This window comes from Vidua macroura, chromosome 27, assembly GCF_024509145.1.
Source record: "Vidua macroura isolate BioBank_ID:100142 chromosome 27, ASM2450914v1, whole genome shotgun sequence".
NCBI lineage: Eukaryota > Metazoa > Chordata > Aves > Passeriformes > Viduidae > Vidua > Vidua macroura.
This window is the reverse complement of record NC_071597.1, coordinates 4,157,883-4,175,978: the sequence shown is the minus strand read 5'-3', so window position 1 is coordinate 4,175,978 and position 18,096 is coordinate 4,157,883. Positions and strand designations below refer to the sequence as shown.

Genomic DNA, 18,096 nt, shown 5'->3' with positions numbered 1-18,096 from the left:
GCAGATCACTGTCACCCAGCAATGACAATGGAGAGGGGAGGGGTGAGTATTCAATTTATGCCTACCAGACAAATAACTTTAATGCCTGTTCTGGTACCAGCTGCAGAGAGGCCAAGCCCCACAGCTGGTCTCCTATCAAGCAGGGAGTGGCCCCAGGCACAGCGGCCGTATCAGCACGCACCTGAACACCACGGGCAAATACAGTGTCCTGCAGCTGGAGGAAGTGGAGCTCTCTGACAGTGCCTTGTACCTCTGTGCTCTGCAAGACACCCTGCTGCAGGGAGCTTCCTCGGCTGTGCAACAACCCAGGGCAGGGAGGGGATGTGTCAGGGCAAGGCTGAGCTTGGGGAAACGTAAACTCTTCTTTTGGAGCACTATTTCCTTGGTGCACCCAGAGACCTTCAGGCCATTACATTCTTCCAGAAGGAGTCAATGTCAGTGGCTTGAGAAGAAGGAAAGGTTGGTGAAAAAAAAAACCTGCTTTGGAACTGGTTTCCCTGTGCATCCTAGAAGAGGAAAGTATTTGCCATGTGCTGTGCAGGGGACACTTGTCTATTCTCCACTCTGTGTGGTCTGGACAGCACCAAGGACTGGCAGGAACCAATAAGAGACTCACCTGAGCCTCCTCATCTGTTCCTATGAAAAAGGTCTGGGGTTTTTGTGTTTGTTTTCTTTTATTATAAAAAGTCTTCATTTATTTCCCTGAGCTTTTCTCAAAACCCCATCACTCTTTGCAGCTGTTGGACAGTGGGGTGGGGCCGCAAGGCTGGTAGCAAGGGGTGTCTTGGGGGATGAGGGGTACTTGGAAAGAGGGTAGGGAGGAAGAACAATGTAAGGATACATGAGGAGCATCACAGCAGGAGTGAGTCAAAGAACATGCAGGGCCAGGAGGTGAAGGCTCTACAGAGATGTATGAGGGCTAATTGGCCTTATCCTGCTAGGCTCCAAAAGAGCTATCAGCTCCTAGGAAGCCACTGCCCAGGCCCTGAATTATTTTCTGTCAGACTCATGTTGAATGCAAAATATTACATTTGAAATGCAAAACATACCATTTAATGCTATGAGCTGTGGCTGTGTTTTTATTTCCTGATTTATTTTTTATTTCAGGCACATTTCTCAGTGAACTCTTTTTTTTTTTTTTTTTTTTTTTGGTGGCAAGATGAGAGGCCCAAGCAATTCTGGATCAAAACACATCAGCTTGAGCAGAGGACTCATGTGACATGCTGGATGAGTGTAGTAAAAGCAAATTATGTCAGTCTGGATCACTGCTTTGGGGGACTTTGGTGGCCCTCTTGACAAGGAATGACTCAGCTCCTGGATTTTATGCTGTCCTGCCTAACAATGAACCAAGACAAATTCTGCTCCTCCTTCTCTTCCAGAAAGAAGTGTGTGGAGCCCATATCTGGGGCCTTCCTTGTTCCTCTCCAGAATGCTCCGCCCCTGTCACCATCATCTCCACATGTCCACAGCAGAGGCCATGGTTCATTCTTTCACAGAGTCACAGCGTATGCTGAGTTGGAAGGGACCCAGAAGCATCATCGAGTCCAACTCGTAGCCCTGCATAGGAGACTGCCAAAAGTCACCCTACGTGCCTGAGAATATTATTTAAACTTTTGTTGAACTCTGTTAGGCTTGGTGCTGTGCCCACTACCCTGGGGAGCCTAGTCCAGTACCCGGCGACCCCCTGGACAAAGAACATTTTTCTAATAGTCAACACAAACTTCTTCTGACACAACTTCAGCCTATTCTTTCTAGTTCTGTCACCACAGAGTGATCAGTGCTTTCCTTTCCTCTTCCCCTCACAAAGAAGTTGTAGACTGAAATGAGGTCTGACCTCAATCTCCTCCTCCCCAGGCTGAACAGACCAAGTGACCTCAGATGCTCCTCATAAAGCTTCCCTTCAAGGTCCTTCCCAATCCTTGTGGTCTCCTTTGGACACTCTCAAATACCTTAATGTCTCCTTGTAAATTGTGGTGCCTACAACTGCATCCAGTTGGAGGGTGAGGCCACCCCAGTGCTGACAATCCCCTCCCTTGCCCAGCTGGCATTGTTGGGCCTGATGCCCCCCAGGATACTATTAGCCTTCCTGGCTGCCAGGGCACTGCTGACTCATTTCCAGCTTGCCATTAACCAGGACCCCCAGGTGCCTTTCCATGACACTGCTTTCCAGGCTCTTGCTCCCCAGCCTGTCTGTACATCCAGGGTTGCCCCATTCCAGGTGCAGAATACAGCACTTGTCCTTGTTGAACTTCATACAGTTGGTGATTGCCCAGCCCTCTAATTTGTCCAGGCTCTCTGGAGGGTGTCCCTAGCTTTAAGGGAGTTGACAGCTCCTCCCAGTTTTGTATCATCCACAAACTTGCTTAGTTTCCCTTTCAGTCCTGCATTCCAGTAATTTATGTGGATGATGAAGAACACAGGGCCAAAGATGAAGCACTACAGAACCCCAACAGTGAGAGATCACCAGTCTGATGTCACCTCAGTCACCATCATGCTTTGTGCCTGAACTGTGAGCCAGTTGTTCACCCATCACATGATGTCTTTATCCAGCTGTGGGCCTGACATTTTATCCAGAGGATCCTGCAGGAGATGGTATCAAAAGCTTCACTGAAGTCCAAAAAGATTATATCAACTGCCTTTCCTTGATTAAGCAGGTGGGTTACCTTATCATAAAAGGAAATAAAATCTGACAAAGCAGGACTTCCCTCTCATGAAGCTGTGCTGGCTGTGACTTTGCATGTTCTTATCTCATATGCACTTGTGTGTAGCTGGAACTGTGTGAATATACATAGGTGCAAAAAAATTTGGGGATGATTCCTTTCTGACGTACCCTCCCCTAAGTCACTGAGGTGAGGGTAATTCTTCAATCCTCCTTTTCCTACTGCTTCAATTCTCACACTCTGCTGCTGATGATTCCTGGCCTAAATTAGGATGATTTCATACCACTTTGGATCCTTAGTTTAATTCACTGTAAACAATATTGGGAATGCCTAAACATGGCTTGCAGTCCTCGTTCCCTGCTTCTCCGGCTCAGGACACAGCTCTCCCAAAATCTAGGGACTTCAAAAGGATGAGGCTTGCTTTATGGACAGCAGAAATGCTAAGAATTCCTGCCAGCTTCATCCAGGTTATAGTCAAGTGATTCTGCTTGCACTGCAGTGTCGCTGCTGTCTGGTGTGAGACACATCTCTGCCTTGTGTTCAAGCCAATGCCAAATGTGCCAGTGCAGTCAATCAGCCTGGTGCTGTGCCAGGCAGATGCTGAGACCTCAGATTCAACATGTTCTGATCATAGGGAAAAGAAAGTGCTCAATGGGTATTTGTCCTCACTTTTTACTGAGTCATGAAGGGGAGAGGAAAATGGTGTAGAAACCATGGTCAAATGCAAAGGTGTTCTCTGCATTCCAACTCCCGTTATTCTGCAGAGGAAATTATGTCCAAGACCCTCACATCAACAACCCCAGTGCAGCTCTGACCATACTGGCAATAGCACCTTTCCTCAGGTGATCATGGGGCTGCTATTGCTTCAAGGTCTCCCAGCTTTCTGGGAGTTTGTGGGCAAAGATACATCAAGACAAGGTTTGATGGTGTCTGGAAGCAGAGCAACCAGGGGATGTCTTCCTCAGCTCCAAGAGATTGTACCCTTAATAGTTACGCCTCCATGGTGCCCCAAAATTCCCTTGCTGTGTGAATGGAGAAGGGTCTCCTTATGCCCTCACCCACTTCCATGACTAAGCAACACTTTTCTCCTTTGGCATTCAGAAGTGCAACCGGGGGAAGGACCACACAGATGCCAGACTTGAATGCAGCAGAACTTTAATGAAATGAAAGAAGGAAACAAAGCCACTGAAAGCGGAGGTCAGCAGCACAGGCAACACCAAGGGCAGCAGAGAGTCTGTGCGCCTTGGCTCTGGAATAGTTCCTGCATAATATTGGTCTACCTGTCCCACAAAGGGGAGAAACCAAATGGTCCCTGTCAAGCTGGACTTCGGGGAACGTAGCAGCACCAAGGAACCAATGCAAACAATGAAAAGGGAGAGAAAGGCAAGTTCTTAGCTATCGTGCAAAGAGAGCTCAAAACATAGATCCTCTGCCCAACACCGTGTTCTGAGTTCCTCAAGATGTCTTGTTGAGGCTTTCTCAGCGCCTTTAGCAGGGACGACATCTGTTGCCACCATAGCGCCTGGTGATGCAGGAGATGTCAAAGCCCCCAGAGTTGATGGGCACTCCATCAGAGCTGAGGATGTTGCCAACAGCAGCGGAGGTGGAGGATCCCACCACGGTGTTCTGTGGGAAGGAGCTGAGGATGGGCCCGGGCAGAGTCACCACCACAGCAGGCGGCTCAATGACAACGGTGGAGTTCTGGCACTGCCTGACACAGCACTCATTGCAGCTGTTGGCCAGTGGAGTGGGGCCACAGGGCTGGCAGGGACGGCACTGGGTGTTGCAGGACATGACTTGAGGCTTCAGGTGCACCTGGCAGAGAGAGCAGAGAGGAAACAGAGCAGAAGATTGGGTGTGTGGGTGAGAAGCAGCCTGGTTACCCCATTAACAAAAGAGGCAAGGTCATCATGAGGGGGAAGCTGGAGACTGGGCCAGGAGCCCTACAAAGAGCAGCCTGACTCAGGAAGTTCTCTCCCAGGGCATAAAGCAAAAGGCAACACCATCACCATCCTGTCTCTATGCCAGCCTCCTCCCCACTTTCCTCTCTCATGACCAGATGCTCCAATCCCCAAATATGAGAAAGCCAAAGTCAGTTGAGATGTCCACCAAGCAGAGATCTCACTTTGGAAGAGAAAGAGAAGGGACTTCAGACTCACCTGGTTCCCAAGCAGAAGGAAGCAAGAGAAGTGGATGAGAGAGCAGAGACTTGGGCTGCCTTTTATACCTGCCCTTCACTGCCGCAGGACCAGGGGCAGCCTTTGCAGAGGTAACAATTTCCCAGCAAGCTCATCTTCAATGCAAACCAGCACACCTAATGATATGGGCTGTGTTTTCATTTCCTGCACTGCTGCCTTTTCATTTCCAGGTTTGTTCCATGCCTGTTCCCCAATGAAGGCTTCTTCTGATCCCTGGGATTAAAGGCCCTGGGATTTCTAAGGCAGGAATGCAGCAATGCAGGCAGAAGACTCTGTTTATGTACTGCATGGGCCCAGACCAGGAAAGTGATGCTATCCTGATCACTCTTCTAGGGTTGTTTGAAGTGTTGTTTTCAGGAACAAGCTGCAGCACTCATAGAATCATATAATCATAGAATGGCTTGGTCTGGATGGAACTCCTTCATAAAGAGAAGCAGTGACACTCACTAGATCAGGTTGTTCCAAGCCCCATCCAAGCTGGCCTTGAACACTTCCAGGGATGTGGCAGCCTCTACTTCTATGTGAAATTCCATTGCCTCACCACCCTTTGAGTAAGTAATTTGTTCCTAACATCAAATCTACATCTTTCCTCTTTTAGTGTAAACTGTTCAACTTTGTTCTATCAGTATCTGCCTGTGTAAAAAGTCGGCATCCATCTTTTTGTAAGCCCCCTTCACATACTGACTGGCCTCAATGAGGTGTCCTCAATGCCTTCTCTTCTCCATGTGGAACAACCCTAACTCTCTCAGCCTATCTTCATAGCAGAGTTGCTCCATCCCTCTGAGCATCTTTGTGGCTTCCTTTGGACCTGCTCTAACAGGTCCATGTCTTTCTCGTGCTGAAGACTCCATTTCTGAACCCATCTCACAAAATCAGAGTAGATTAGGAGAATCACTGCCCTCAACCTGCCAGTCAGGCCTTTTGTGATGCAGCCCAGGATGGCTTTCTGGACTGCAAGTACAAACTGTCGGCTCATGTCCAGGTTTTCATCCACCAGAACTCCCAAGTACTTCTTCACAGGTCTGCTCTCAATGAGTTAATCTCCCACTCTGTTCTTATGTCTAGGATTTCCTAATGCAGGTGCTGCACCCTTGCACTTGAACTTCTTAAACTTCATCAGGTTCTCATGAGCCCATTTCTCAAGTTTCTCCAGGTCTCCTTGGATGGAAATCTCCTTCTGGAGTGTCAGGTGCACTGCTTAGCTTTGTGTCATCTGCAAACATGCCAAGGAGACACTCAATCTAATATCCCTGTGATTGAAAAAGATACTAAAACGCACCAGTCCCAAGACAGATCCTTGAGACATGCCCCTCTTCCCCTACCTCCATGTAGTCATAGAGCCACAGACTAAAGCTGTGTCCATCCAGCCATTTTCATATTCACAATAGTATACCCTTCAAATCCATGTGTATTGGGTTTGCATGGCCTGGTTTTGGTAGCAGGAGGGCTACAGGAGTGGCTTCTGTGAGAAGTTGCTGGAAGCTTCCTCAGTGTCCAGCAGAGCCAAAGCCAGCTGGCTCCAAGACAGACCCACCGCTGGCCGAGGCTGAGCCCATCAGTAATGGAAGTGATGCCTCAGGAATAACACATTAAAGAAGGAAAAAAAAATATTGTACGAGTGTAGTTCTGGCCAGAAAACAGCAGAGTAAGAATATGTGAGAGAAACAGCTCTGCAGACACCAGTGGAGAAGGAGGAGCAGGAGCTGCTCCAGGCTCCACAGTTGAGATTCCTCTGCAGCCCATGATAAAGTCTGTGGTGAGGGAGTTGTGCCCCTGTAGCCCACAGAGAGCATGGGAGTGCAGAGATGCACCTGCAGCCCCTGGAGGAGCCAACACCAGAGCAGGTGAATGCCTGAGAGGAGGCCATGACCCTGAGGGAAGCCTGTGCTGGAGCAGAGTCCTGGCAAGGATCTGTGAAGAGAGGAGCCCATGCTGGAGCAGGTTTGCTGGAATGACTTGTGACCCTGTGAGGGTTCCTGAAGTACTGACTCCATGGAGGAGAGACCCACATTGTAGCAGTTCTTGGAGAACCATAGCCTGTGGGATATGGTTCCTAGCCTCCTTCTCATTTTGGAGAAGTTCATTGAGAACTTCTCCCATGGGAGGGACCCCACCCTGGAGCAGGGGAAGGACTCCCACTCCTCTCCTTGAACAGCAGCAGGAACAACCTGTGATGAATTGACCTTGAGCCCCATTCCTGTCTCCCTGCTCTGCTAGGAGGCAAGAGGAGATAAAGCTGGGAAGGAGGGAGAGGTAGGGGGCAGATGTTCCGTTTTTTGGGTTATTTTTATAAGACTTATTTTACTTCTCATTATCCTCTTCTGATGTTATTGGTAATAAATTCAATTAATATGCCTTGGTTGAGTCTGTTTTACCTGTGACAGTATTTGGTGAGAGGTCTCTTCCAGTCCTTAACTCATGAACCATTGTTATATTTTCTCTCCCCTGTCCACTTGTAGAGGAGAGTGATAGAGTGCCTTTGGTGGGTGCCTGGCAACCAGCCAGGGTCAACCCACTACATCATCTCTCCAATTTGGAGATAAGGATTTTGTGTGGACTGTGTTGAAGGCCTGACAGAAGTTTAGGTAGATGACGCTGGCCAGTCTTCCCTTGCTGACTGTTTCAGTCACTCCATCCTTGAAGGCCACCAGATTGCTCAGACATTACTTGCCCTAAGAGAAGCCTTGCTGGCTGTTTGGATCACCTCCTTGTCTGAGTATGACTTACAGTTGCTTTCATGAGGACCTGTTCCGTGATCTCCCCAGGCACAGAGGTGAGGTCTACTAGTCTGTGATTCCCTAGGTCCTTTGTATTGCCTCTTTAAAAATCCAGTCTGCTGCTGGATGCCCAAGGACTCCTGTGTATGAAGTTGGGCCATGTCCTTCCCTATCCCTCCCTCCTCAGCTCACCCTGATGGTTATTTGTTGTTGTCTCCCCATGTGTGTGCATTGGGCTGCAGGCTCTGACCCCATCCTACCTAACTCTGCCCTCGGGAAAAACTTCTGGCTTGTTTTGACTTGTCCACTCTCTGAGCAATCTGTGAGTACACAAACAATGCTGTGAGCTTGCCTGGGGCCTTGCTCTTCCCCACAAGGCTCCAGCCCTGCTGCAGCTGTCTCCTGGTGTCCTCAGTAGAGTTCACAGTAGGGTGTGTTCCTACATGTGTTCGTGTCTTTGGTGCTCTTCTGTGCAACCAGACTTGTGTGAATGTACCACAGGTGCATATTTGACAGGTGTATATGAACATATGTCCTTTTGTGTCTCTCCTTACAAATAGATTGTGTTGCTCATGGCAGGGACACTCTCCATGGCTCTGTTCACCAGCTCTGCAAAGCAGCAGGAGCTCAAGTGCAGCTGAAAAGTAATGGCATCACCCTCCTAGAAATCTCTTGAAAAAGAGGCACTGTAATCAACCCATTTTCTGAACCCTCCTTGTCCTGATCCTCCAGAGCTCATACTCCACTGATGATGATGCCAAGTCACAACAAGGACTACCAATTTAGATCCTTAGTTTAGTTCAGTGTAGCAGGACTGGGGCTGCCTCAGCATGATGGGCAGTCCCCCTCTGCCTGCCTCACCAGGTCAGGGCACAGCTGCTAGAGAGTTCAAAGAGATGGGATTTGCTTTATCTTGGAGAAAGAATAAGGAATCCTACTTACTCTCCTTGTTCAGGCTGTGTCCAAATGCATCTGCTTCCTGTGAATTGTTGATGCTTCCAGGTGTGGGACATAGCCTTCCTTCATGCCAAAGCCAATGTCAAATGTATTCATCCAGATCACTGGCCTGGTGCTGTGTCAGGCTGAGATCTTGGCCCATATAGGTACTGAATTAAAGAATCACAGTGCATGTTATTAGTGTGCACTGGACTGAAAGGACAGAGACACTGTGTGTTGCACAGGGGAAGCCAATAAACAGAGTTATTGGGCAGATGGGCACCAGTGGGGGATACCCCAGCAACTGCTCTGTGGTACAGATGTCACAGTGTCCCCAGGTAGGAGTAGTGCTTGTACCCTGGGTCTGCCTGTGGAGCAGAGAGAGAATGGGGCACTCCAAGGGTGCCAGGCAGAGCAAGGAGCTGGATTACCCCTATAGTAGCAATTTACCCAGTGACAGCAGTGCAGGTCTTGTGCATGAAAGGGTGAGGCTGGGCATCACAAGAACATTGGCCAAAGAGATGGAGGAGTTCAGAGACTCTTCCCTAAATCTCCAGCAGGAAGAATGTGCAGGGAACTTTTCCTGTTGGTCCCTTCATGCTTCAGCCCCTGTTTGAGCTTAACTTTACCTTCATCAGCTTCTTCGCTATATTCAGAGAACTGTAGATACCTGAGATGTCCTAACCTTTTAATCACTCACTTAAGCTGAGGGTGGAAGTCGAAAAATAAATTTTGGAATATCACAGAAAAAAAAAAAAAAAAACAACCTACATGTGTTAATAGTGAAGCCAGATGTTCTTCACAGAAACTCAGAGATTACTGCCATGACCACATCATGGAAAGGAAGAAGAATGTTGTGCACTAGTAGGCCCAACTTTCTCTGGGGACACTCTGTGCCACGCTGTCATCAGTCCTGTTATCCACCATCTATAAACAGTGAAGGGATGGCTAAAAAGTGGGAATTTCCAATAGGTATGCACAGGGTACAGACATTCATTAGAACTGCAGCCTGCAGAACTTGGCTTACACAGTCCCCATCAACCTGATTGCCAAGAAAAATGTGTTTAGTGCCCTGATACCTCTGTCATCCTGACCGACTGTTTACCCAGCACTTACTGACTGAGGCCTCTGATGTACTTTTGCTCAAAACAGTGCCCAAGAGGCAGACTAAGCAAGAGGGATGTTTGTGAACAAAACTTGTCCACCACAGATAGCTCACAGATACTGCTGTCCAGAATGACTTTGCACAGAGCTTTTCTGGAGCAGCGCTGGTCCTTACACAGCAGGGCCTTTGAGGCCCTGAGCCTAAGCAGAGCTGCTCCATCTGTGCTTGGGAGTGACAAGGTACTGCCGAGCAGTGAAGGGTCTGTGAGCATCCATTACTGTCCTTGGACTGCCCTGGCCCATGAGGGTTCACAGGAACTCCAGTGTGAGACCCAGAGTGGTTAATCCCAGCACTGACTTGTGAATGGTGCCAGGCCTGCACACCTGCCAAAATGTGGGTCCTGCCACGGGCCTTATGTTTGGCAGTAGGGCTGCAATGAAGAACTGATCCCAGCTGCCCATGCCCATTTGTGCTGGCCGTTGTCTGAGACTGGGCAGTGGAGTGAAGATGAAGATGAGGCCTCAGAACCAGCTCTGAGGCTATTCCACACAACCACACTTCTGACATCCTTTGGGAACATTTTCTGTCCACCCCAGCACAGCACTGACCAGAGGAGGAGGTGCTGCATTCCCATGATCCTGCAGGTTAGTTTGTCTCCAGGACCTCCCATGGAATTCTAGTCATTACATGAGGACAGCAGAGGTTTATGCAGGACATGTTGGGGGTATATCTGGACAGAGACACTGAAGGGAAAGGACCATGGTGTAGCTGGGGATGTTTTGCATCCTGGAATGGGATTATACTCCCCATAGGACCCTCTGCAGTGTATCCCAACCTCATATTTTTCTGGATGAAGGATCTCACTACATTGTCACCTTATCCCCTGCCAGAATCAACATCATTCCACCCTGGCAACTTGCAAGGGCATTTCTATGGAAGGACCACCTGGAGACACAGCTTGAGATGCAAAAATCTTTATTAAGTTTAAAGAGGAAATCAAGTTTGTTACAAGCACAGGCCCTCAGTGCAGGGATCTGGAGGGAAGAGCAAGACACTTCACCTCTTGGCCATGGTAAAGTCCATGCAGGGCATCCATGTGCCTTGCCTATAGAGTGCAGGCTGGCTTGGAGGAGCCTTGCAGCCGAGGGGAGCAGAAGGACACAATGAAAATAGAAACAAGGAGATATGTAGGAAAGACATAGGGCATGCTTTCGAAGTGCCTGAGCTGGACTCCTCCTTCCAGCATTTTCATGAAGAACTAAAGATGGTCAGCTCCTCTGAAAGAAACGACCTGAAGATTCTTCCTTTGTCCAGCACCATGCCTGGAGATCCTGGGGACACTTCCCAAGACCTAGATATGCCCAGCACCATTAGCAGGGGAGGCCCCTCCTTCCACCATAGCGCCTGGTGATGCAGGAGATGTCAAAGCCACCAGAGTTGATGGGCACTCCGTCAGAGCTGAGGATGTTGCCAACAGCAGCGGAGGTGGAGGATCCCACCACGGTGTTCTGTGGGAAGGAGCTGAGGATGGGCCCGGGCAGGGTCACCAGCACAGCAGGCGGCTCAATGACAACGGTGGAGTCCTGGCACTGCCTGACACAGCACTCATTGCAGCTGTTGGCCAGTGGAGTGGGGCCACAGGGCTGGCAGGGACGGCACTGGGTGTTGCAGGACATGACTTGAGGCTTCAGGTGCACCTGGCAGAGAGAGCAGAGAGGAAACAGAGCAGAAGATTGGGTGGGTGGGTGAGGAGCAGCCTGGTTACCCCACTAACAAAAGAGCCAAGGCCATCATGAGTGGGAAGCTGGAGACTGGGCCAGGAGCCCTACAAAGAGCAGCCTGACTCAGGAAGTTCTCTCCCAGGGCATAAAGCAAAAGGCACCACCATCACCATCCTGTCTCTATGCCAGCCTCCTCCCCACTTTCCTCTCTCATGACCAGATGCTCCAATCCCCAAATATGAGAAAGCCAAAGTCAGTTGAGATGTCCACCAAGCAGAGATCTCACTTTGGAAGAGAAAGAGAAGGGACTTCAGACTCACCTGGTTCCCAAGCAGAAGGAAGCAAGAGAAGTGGATGAGAGAGCAGAGACTTGGGCTGCCTTTTATACCTGCCCTTCACTGCCGCAGGACCAGGGGCAGCCTTTGCAGAGGTAACAATTTCCCAGCAAGCTCATCTTCAATGCAAACCAGCACACCTAATGATATGGGCTGTGTTTTCATTTCCTGCACTGCTGCCTTTTCATTTCCAGGTTTGTTCCATGCCTGTTCCCCAATGAAGGCTTCTTCTGATCCCTGGGATTAAAGGCCCTGGGATTTCTAAGGCAGGATTGCAGCAGTGCAGGCAGAAGACTCCATTTATGTACTGCATGGGTCCAGACCAGGAAAGTGATATTAAAGTCTGGATAACTCTGGTGGGGCTGTTTGAGTGCCAGCAATCCTCAGCTGGCTGCCCAAGGGCTGTTGTGCATAAGGATATGTCCTATCCTTCTCTTTCCCTCCCTATGGTCACTTCTTCCCTCCCCATGTCCATGGACTCTGCAACTGGTTTTCCCCCTAGTGTGCCTAACTCTGCTATCAGGAGAAAATTCTAGCTTCTTTTAACTCATGCCTTCTTTGTGCAGCACAGAAAATGTCACGGGTTTGTATGGCTCCTCACAATGCCTCAACCCTGCTGCAGTTGTCCCCAGGTGTCCTCAGCAGAGTCCACAGTGTGTTGTGCTCCTACAACCTTGACTTCTGTGGAATAGAGAGGTGGGCCCATGTAATCCACATGAAGCTCAAGAAGGCCAAGTGTAAGGTCCTGAATTTGGGTTGGGTCATTCCCAAGAATGGACAAAGACTGGGTAATGAGTAAACTCAGAGTAGCCCAGCCATGAAGGACTTGGGTGTACTGGTCAATGAGAGTCTGGACGTGACCTGCAATGTTCACATGCAGCCCTGGAATTGTATCCCAGATTTGTATTGCATCAACAGAGGGGTGACTACCATGTATAGAGAAGTGGTTCTCCCTCAATACCCTGCTCCTGTGCAACCCCAGCTGGAGTGCTGTGTCCCCAGTGTGAAGATGCTGAAGTAGGTCCAGAAGAGGCCACAAAAATGCTCAGAGGGCTGCAGCCCTTCTGCTATGGAGAGAGGGCTGGAAGAGACGACTCTGTTTAGCCTGAAGATGGTTCTGGGGATATCTCAAATCACATTCCAGTGCCCAAAGGGGATCCAAGAGAGATGAAGAGGGATTTTTTTACAAGGGCATGGAGTGATAGGACAAGGGGGAATGGCTTCCTACTGAAACAGGATAGATTCATACTAGTTACCAAGAAAAAATTCTTCCCTCTGAGGGTGGTGAGGCCCTGGCACAGGTTGTCCAGAGAAGCTCTGGCTGCCCTATCCCTGGAAGTGGATGCTGTGCTGCTGTGAAACACATACTCATGTGACTTTCACAATTGCTTCTAGAGCCAGGGATTTTGATGATAAAAACTGTCCAAGAAACCTGACTTGGGGCAGATCTATTGGAGGCTACACCTTAAACAAGTCAAACAAGCCTTGTCAATGTTCTCTGCTTAAAATAACACTGCAATTCTCAGAGCAAGTAGCCTACTGGCTCTTCTTCCCGTTTTATCTCCATCGGCCTCCACTGCTGGCCACAGCTGGAGAATGAGGCCTTTGGTAGGAAGCACAATTGCTCTTACGGTTTTGACACTGTGACACAGAAGCCCAAGATGGGAAGGGCTCTTCCTTACTCTGCATCAGCAAGTGGAAAACAGCCACCAGCCATACTCTGGACAAGATTCTTCCTGTACTCATCCACTGCCAGAGAGTGGTCCCACTCTTTTTCATGTCTCTCTTTTTCAGGGAAATCACCAGTGCTGGAGGGAGCTCCCGTGTTCTTTGGTCCATGCCAGTTTCTCTGTCCAACAGCTGGTAACATCTCAGTGATCTCCTTTCCTCCCATGAGCTAAAGGAAGTGTTCTGGGGACCTATTTTCAGGCAACCCCACTACAGCACTTCTTATGGAAACTCAGCTCAAGGGTGCTGAGTTTCCAGATGGATCCCACCCTTTGAATTAGAATCTGTTGCCCATGAAGTATCATCCCCTTTGCCCAATAAATCTCTTTTTTTTTTCTGCTGCTGTTCTAGCATAGCCTGCCTCTCCCAAGTGACAAGGATCTGCTCTGACAGCCCTTGTGTGAGGCTTTGCATGCTGCTGTTTATCTCAGAGGGCTCTAAGCAGTGTTGATGAGGAATTCACGGCAGGTCTCAGACACTCTGCTGTGTCTTGGATTTCTTGGACCTTTCAGATAATGCTTTTTGTTGCTTTTCAGGACTGTAGAAGGATTCAACATTCCAAATATACAATTCTCTCCAAAATATGTCATTCCTAGGCAGAAATGACAAGCAATGATATCTATCTGAGGATAAATCCAGTCTCAGACTCTTTCTGCTGTCCCAGGCATTTTCCCAAATGCCACTGAAAAAGAGGACAGCTGACAAAGGGTGGGAATCAGCCTGTGCCTTGGGCAATGGTGCCTGGGCCTGGATACAGGACTAAGTGCCAAGTGCCCAGGTGGATGCAGGTTTGTGAATCTCCTCCAAAAGTGCTTCTAGAAGGGAGGAGTAGATGTTCAGTTCAGACTCAATCATCTCATTTGGAGAGCTCTATGCTCAGGTGAAATTAATCCCACACTCTCCATAAAGGTGTGTTTACCATGATGAGAAGCTGATGCCTCCTCATTATGAAGTGATTACATGGACTATCTTCAATGTCAGTGTGCAAAAAGAAAAGCTTTGAGAACATGATTAATGTGTTCAGAAATGAAAATCAGGAGGGTAAAAGCAAGTGCTGTTTGGAAGTGCTAATATCCTCCCAATGAGTGTAAAGAGAGACTTGCTTCCCAGCCAGCCTTCCACAGCTCTGCACTTTGAGTGCTTTGCCAATCACATTAACGTTTTTCCACAACAAAGCCCAAAATGGGTGGAACAATGTACTGCTAAAAATTATGTGGGGTTTTAGATGTGGAAATGCCATGACACATCTAGTATGAAGCACACCATTTTGCATAATTTTAATGAAAAATAAGAGAGTAGTTTCAGATCCTAAGGAGAGGAAAGAAGATGAATTATACAAATTTTGTTTGAAGTTTTATGCTAGGAATAATGGCTATAAGTAGAGATATCAGACATTGCCAAATTTTATCTTGAATCAGAGTATGATTTGATGAAATAGCTACAACAATGTGGCATAGATACATCACAAAACATCAGGTTAAATGGAGAACACATGTCTACTTCCTAAAGCAATGTTTCCTAAAGTTGCTCAGATTTCTTTAGGAGATTCAGACAAACCCTGACAAAATTAAGCACTTGGCAAACTGGGGTAGAAACCTATGGAAGTACCACTCCTCCAGCTCTGTTACAGAACTATTTATGGACAGGGTCTGTGACCCTTTCCAAGCACGGCACTTTAAAGGACTGCGAGGCATTCTGAATTAACTGGGAATGAACAGAGGGTGGTGGGAGAGCAGAACTGAGGCTCAGTCCAGCCAGAGATGGCTGAAAGGTGATATGAGCTCATGGGGAATTGGTGGCTTCTCACTGCCTGGGATGCCCACACAGACCTACACTTCAGAGGGGATCTTCTGCAGGGAAGAAGTGATGGGAGGACAGGGATGAATCCGTATAACTGATAAAAAGTGAAAAGTCACTTCACTTTTCCTGGAAAGCCCGTCGCAGAGCGAGCTTCACCTCTTTGTTTCTGAGTGTGTAAATGAAGGGGTTCAGCAAAGGAGTTACCACTGTGTTAAAGGTATTCACGATTTTGTTCAGATCCAGAGAGTTCTGGGCTGATGGCTTGACATACAGGAACATGGTGGAGCCATACCAGATCGTGATGACACTGAGATGGGCAGAGCAGGTGGAAAAGGCCTTTTTCCGGCCATGGGCTGACTGGGTCCGCAGGATGGAAGAGATGATGTACATGTAGGAAACCAGCGTGACCACACAGGAGACCACTACAACAATTATGGAGACAAGGAAGGTTGCCAGCTCCACAGGCCATGTATCACTGCAGGAGAGGGCAAGGCAGGAATCTATATCACATAGAAAATGATTGATGACATCTGGCCCACAGAAAGTCAGCCTGGATGTCAGAAAGGCCAGCAGGGAAATTGCCAAAAAGCCTCCCAGCCAGGAGCTGAGTGCCAGCCGAACAGAGAGGGCTCTGCCCATGAGGGAGCTGTACCTCAGGGGGTAGCATATGGCTAAGTAGCGGTCATAGGCCATGACAGACAGGAGAAAACACTCAGTGGAGCCTAGAGAGAAAATAAAGAATAACTGGAGCATGCAGACACTGAAGGAGATGGTCTGGCTAGTCCCCAGCATGACTCCTATGGCTTTGGGAATAACACTCGTAGTGTACCAGATCTCCAGAAAGGAGAGATTACAGAGGAAAAAGTACATTGGGGTGTGTAGATTGCTGCTTCTCCACACAAGGGCTATGATGCATGCATTACCTATTACTGTCAGGGTGTACATCAGTGCAAACACCACCACAAAGGAGACTCGGAATTGCCATATGCCTGGGAAGCCAAGAAGGATGAATTCTTTTACACTTGTCCCATTTGCCATGTCCTTCCAAGTGTTGAGGTCCGTCTGCAAAGAAAAAATAGTTTTTGTGAAAGTTTGCATGCTTATGCTGGCCCTTCCGATGCTACAAGTAGTGAAAAAAAATCACCATCCCTGAAAATGTGGGTGGTGCACAGCATGGGAAAATGGCACTTTTCCTATATTTAAATTTTCATAGAAATCTTTTCCTGATGAAACATGTTTGAACAACTAGATCTAACCCTGAAAATCAGGTGTATCCCAACAAATGAACACTTGGAGAAGTATTTATCAGATCATGCACCTCCTTTACAGCATGGGGAATGTAGTCACTTCTGTGAGATGAAAATCCCACTTAGGAAACTATGGACACCAGGCTGAGGCACTCCAGCTATGGGAAAAGCTGTTACAAGTAGGAAGGCAATAACATAACCTATAGTCTCCAAGGCAGGCAATACTGAGGTGTGGTATCATCAAATGCAACCGAGGAATATAAATACTGTCATGAAAATGTGACACTACAAGAGATTTTCCCACCTCTTCTTTGTCAGTTTATTACAAGGGATTGAGACTGAGCTGCAACCACACAGGGCAGCAGGTTAGTATGCCAGTCACTACTCAAGGTCTCCTATACTTGCTTTCTTCCAAGCCTCAGAACAGGAAGCTTTTTCAAATACTTCCATTTCCCTCACTACTCAGCATAGCTACTAGGGGTATGATTCACCTCTTTGCAATTTTGCCATTTCAGAGTCAGGGGAAGGATTTCTGCTGACCAAGCTGAAATATCCATAGTGAAGTACTCCTATCTCAGCTCCTCAGCTTACCCCCTTCTTTCTTCATAGGCAGAGAAAAAGCATGAGGGATATATGGCTCATTTTGTTTTAAAAGCATGGCTAAAAACCCTCTAGAAGTGCCTGGTTGTCTCTGAGGTCTAAGGCAGGAGTCTAGTAAGCACCTGGATGTTAGACATCTCAACTTGGACAGAGATATTCAGCCTCAGCGACTGAAGGCAAAATCCTCTGAGTTTAATCCCATTAAAGGTAGCTCTGCTGAACTGTTCCTGCAGTCAAGGGAGGATTCTTGATCAGTTCTCTAGAGAGAACATATTTTCAGGTGAATGTGGAAGACAGATGGACTAAATCACCATATGAATAATCTCTTTCTCTCCTATCTGCCTCCACAGCAACATATATCAGAAATTTCATATACTTAAAGAGTAAAGAAATCTCCCTTAAACCAGCTCTCCTTAAACATGCAAGGCATTGGAAATCTGTGCTATATGTCTTGGGCAGGCTTCACTCACCAGATTTGCCAGTGGAAATGATCCAAATGACATTTTTTCATGCACCGTCCTCCCAAGGTAGCCATGGTCCCGTTGGCTAATGGAGAGCATTAGAAAGAGGTAGATTTATTGGGGGGAAATCTGGATTCAGGTGAAGGTGTGTGGATGAGCAGCTCTCCCCTTGCTGACTCACTTCAAGCTGATGGCAACTGCCTGACCTGGTTTCCTCTCCAGCCAGTAGGATCTGACAGCTTCCACTCCTGATCTTCTCCCTCTCACTGACACCACTGTAATTCCACTAAAAGGAGCTTTGTGTGCACACACACAAAGCATAAACTCTCTTCAGCTTAGCTTCATATAGTGAGATCATACACCAGAGAGTCGCCAGCATTATTAGCATAAGAACATCTCCACACCCACCTCATTAACACAATGAAGCTCCAGCTGGCCACACCTAGGAGACTGTTTTCTGTTTTCCCTCTGGTGTGTTCCTGGGAATTTGACCTCTGGGAGGCCTTATGGGCTTGTCAGAGATGAATAGTACTCTCTCTTCACACAGGCCAATTAAAGAACAGCAATGCAATTCCCTACGTGGCTGCT

At 48.0% G+C, this 18,096-nt stretch overlaps 1 protein-coding gene and 2 pseudogenes across 2 annotated transcripts; all 3 read right to left on the bottom strand.

Annotated features, from left to right (window-relative positions):
• Positions 1-4,148: 4,148 nt before the first annotated feature.
• On the bottom strand, positions 4,149-4,953 carry LOC128819585 (feather keratin Cos1-1/Cos1-3/Cos2-1-like; annotated as a pseudogene).
• Positions 4,954-10,986: 6,033 nt separating this feature from the next.
• LOC128819674 (uncharacterized) lies at positions 10,987-13,566 on the bottom strand (annotated as a pseudogene).
• A 1,751-nt stretch (positions 13,567-15,317) lies between these two features.
• LOC128819566 (olfactory receptor 6F1) lies at positions 15,318-17,724 on the bottom strand. 2 transcript variants are annotated; one of them, XM_053999826.1, is made up of 3 exons: positions 17,690-17,724; positions 17,518-17,593; positions 15,318-16,262 (listed from the first exon to the last, which is right to left on the bottom strand). In XM_053999826.1, exons 2-3 carry the CDS (start codon positions 17,548-17,550, stop codon positions 15,318-15,320), a joined length of 978 nt encoding a protein of 325 aa, XP_053855801.1. In that variant the 5' UTR covers positions 17,551-17,593; positions 17,690-17,724. The 2 variants fall into 2 exon arrangements, with proteins under 2 accessions (XP_053855801.1, XP_053855800.1); XM_053999825.1 differs by lacking the exon at positions 17,690-17,724 and having other exon boundaries at positions 17,518-17,607.
• Positions 17,725-18,096: the final 372 nt, after the last annotated feature.

Bases quoted from the DNA above. Each gene is read 5' to 3' on its own strand.
- LOC128819566 (XM_053999825.1), bottom strand. From the start codon at position 17,607: ATGCTCTCCATTAGCCAACGGGACCATGGCTACCTTGGGAGGACGGTG. The intron at 16,263-17,517 runs GTGAGTGAAGCC...TTTTCTTTGCAG, and splicing joins CATTTCCACTGGCAAATCTG to ACGGACCTCAACACTTGGAA.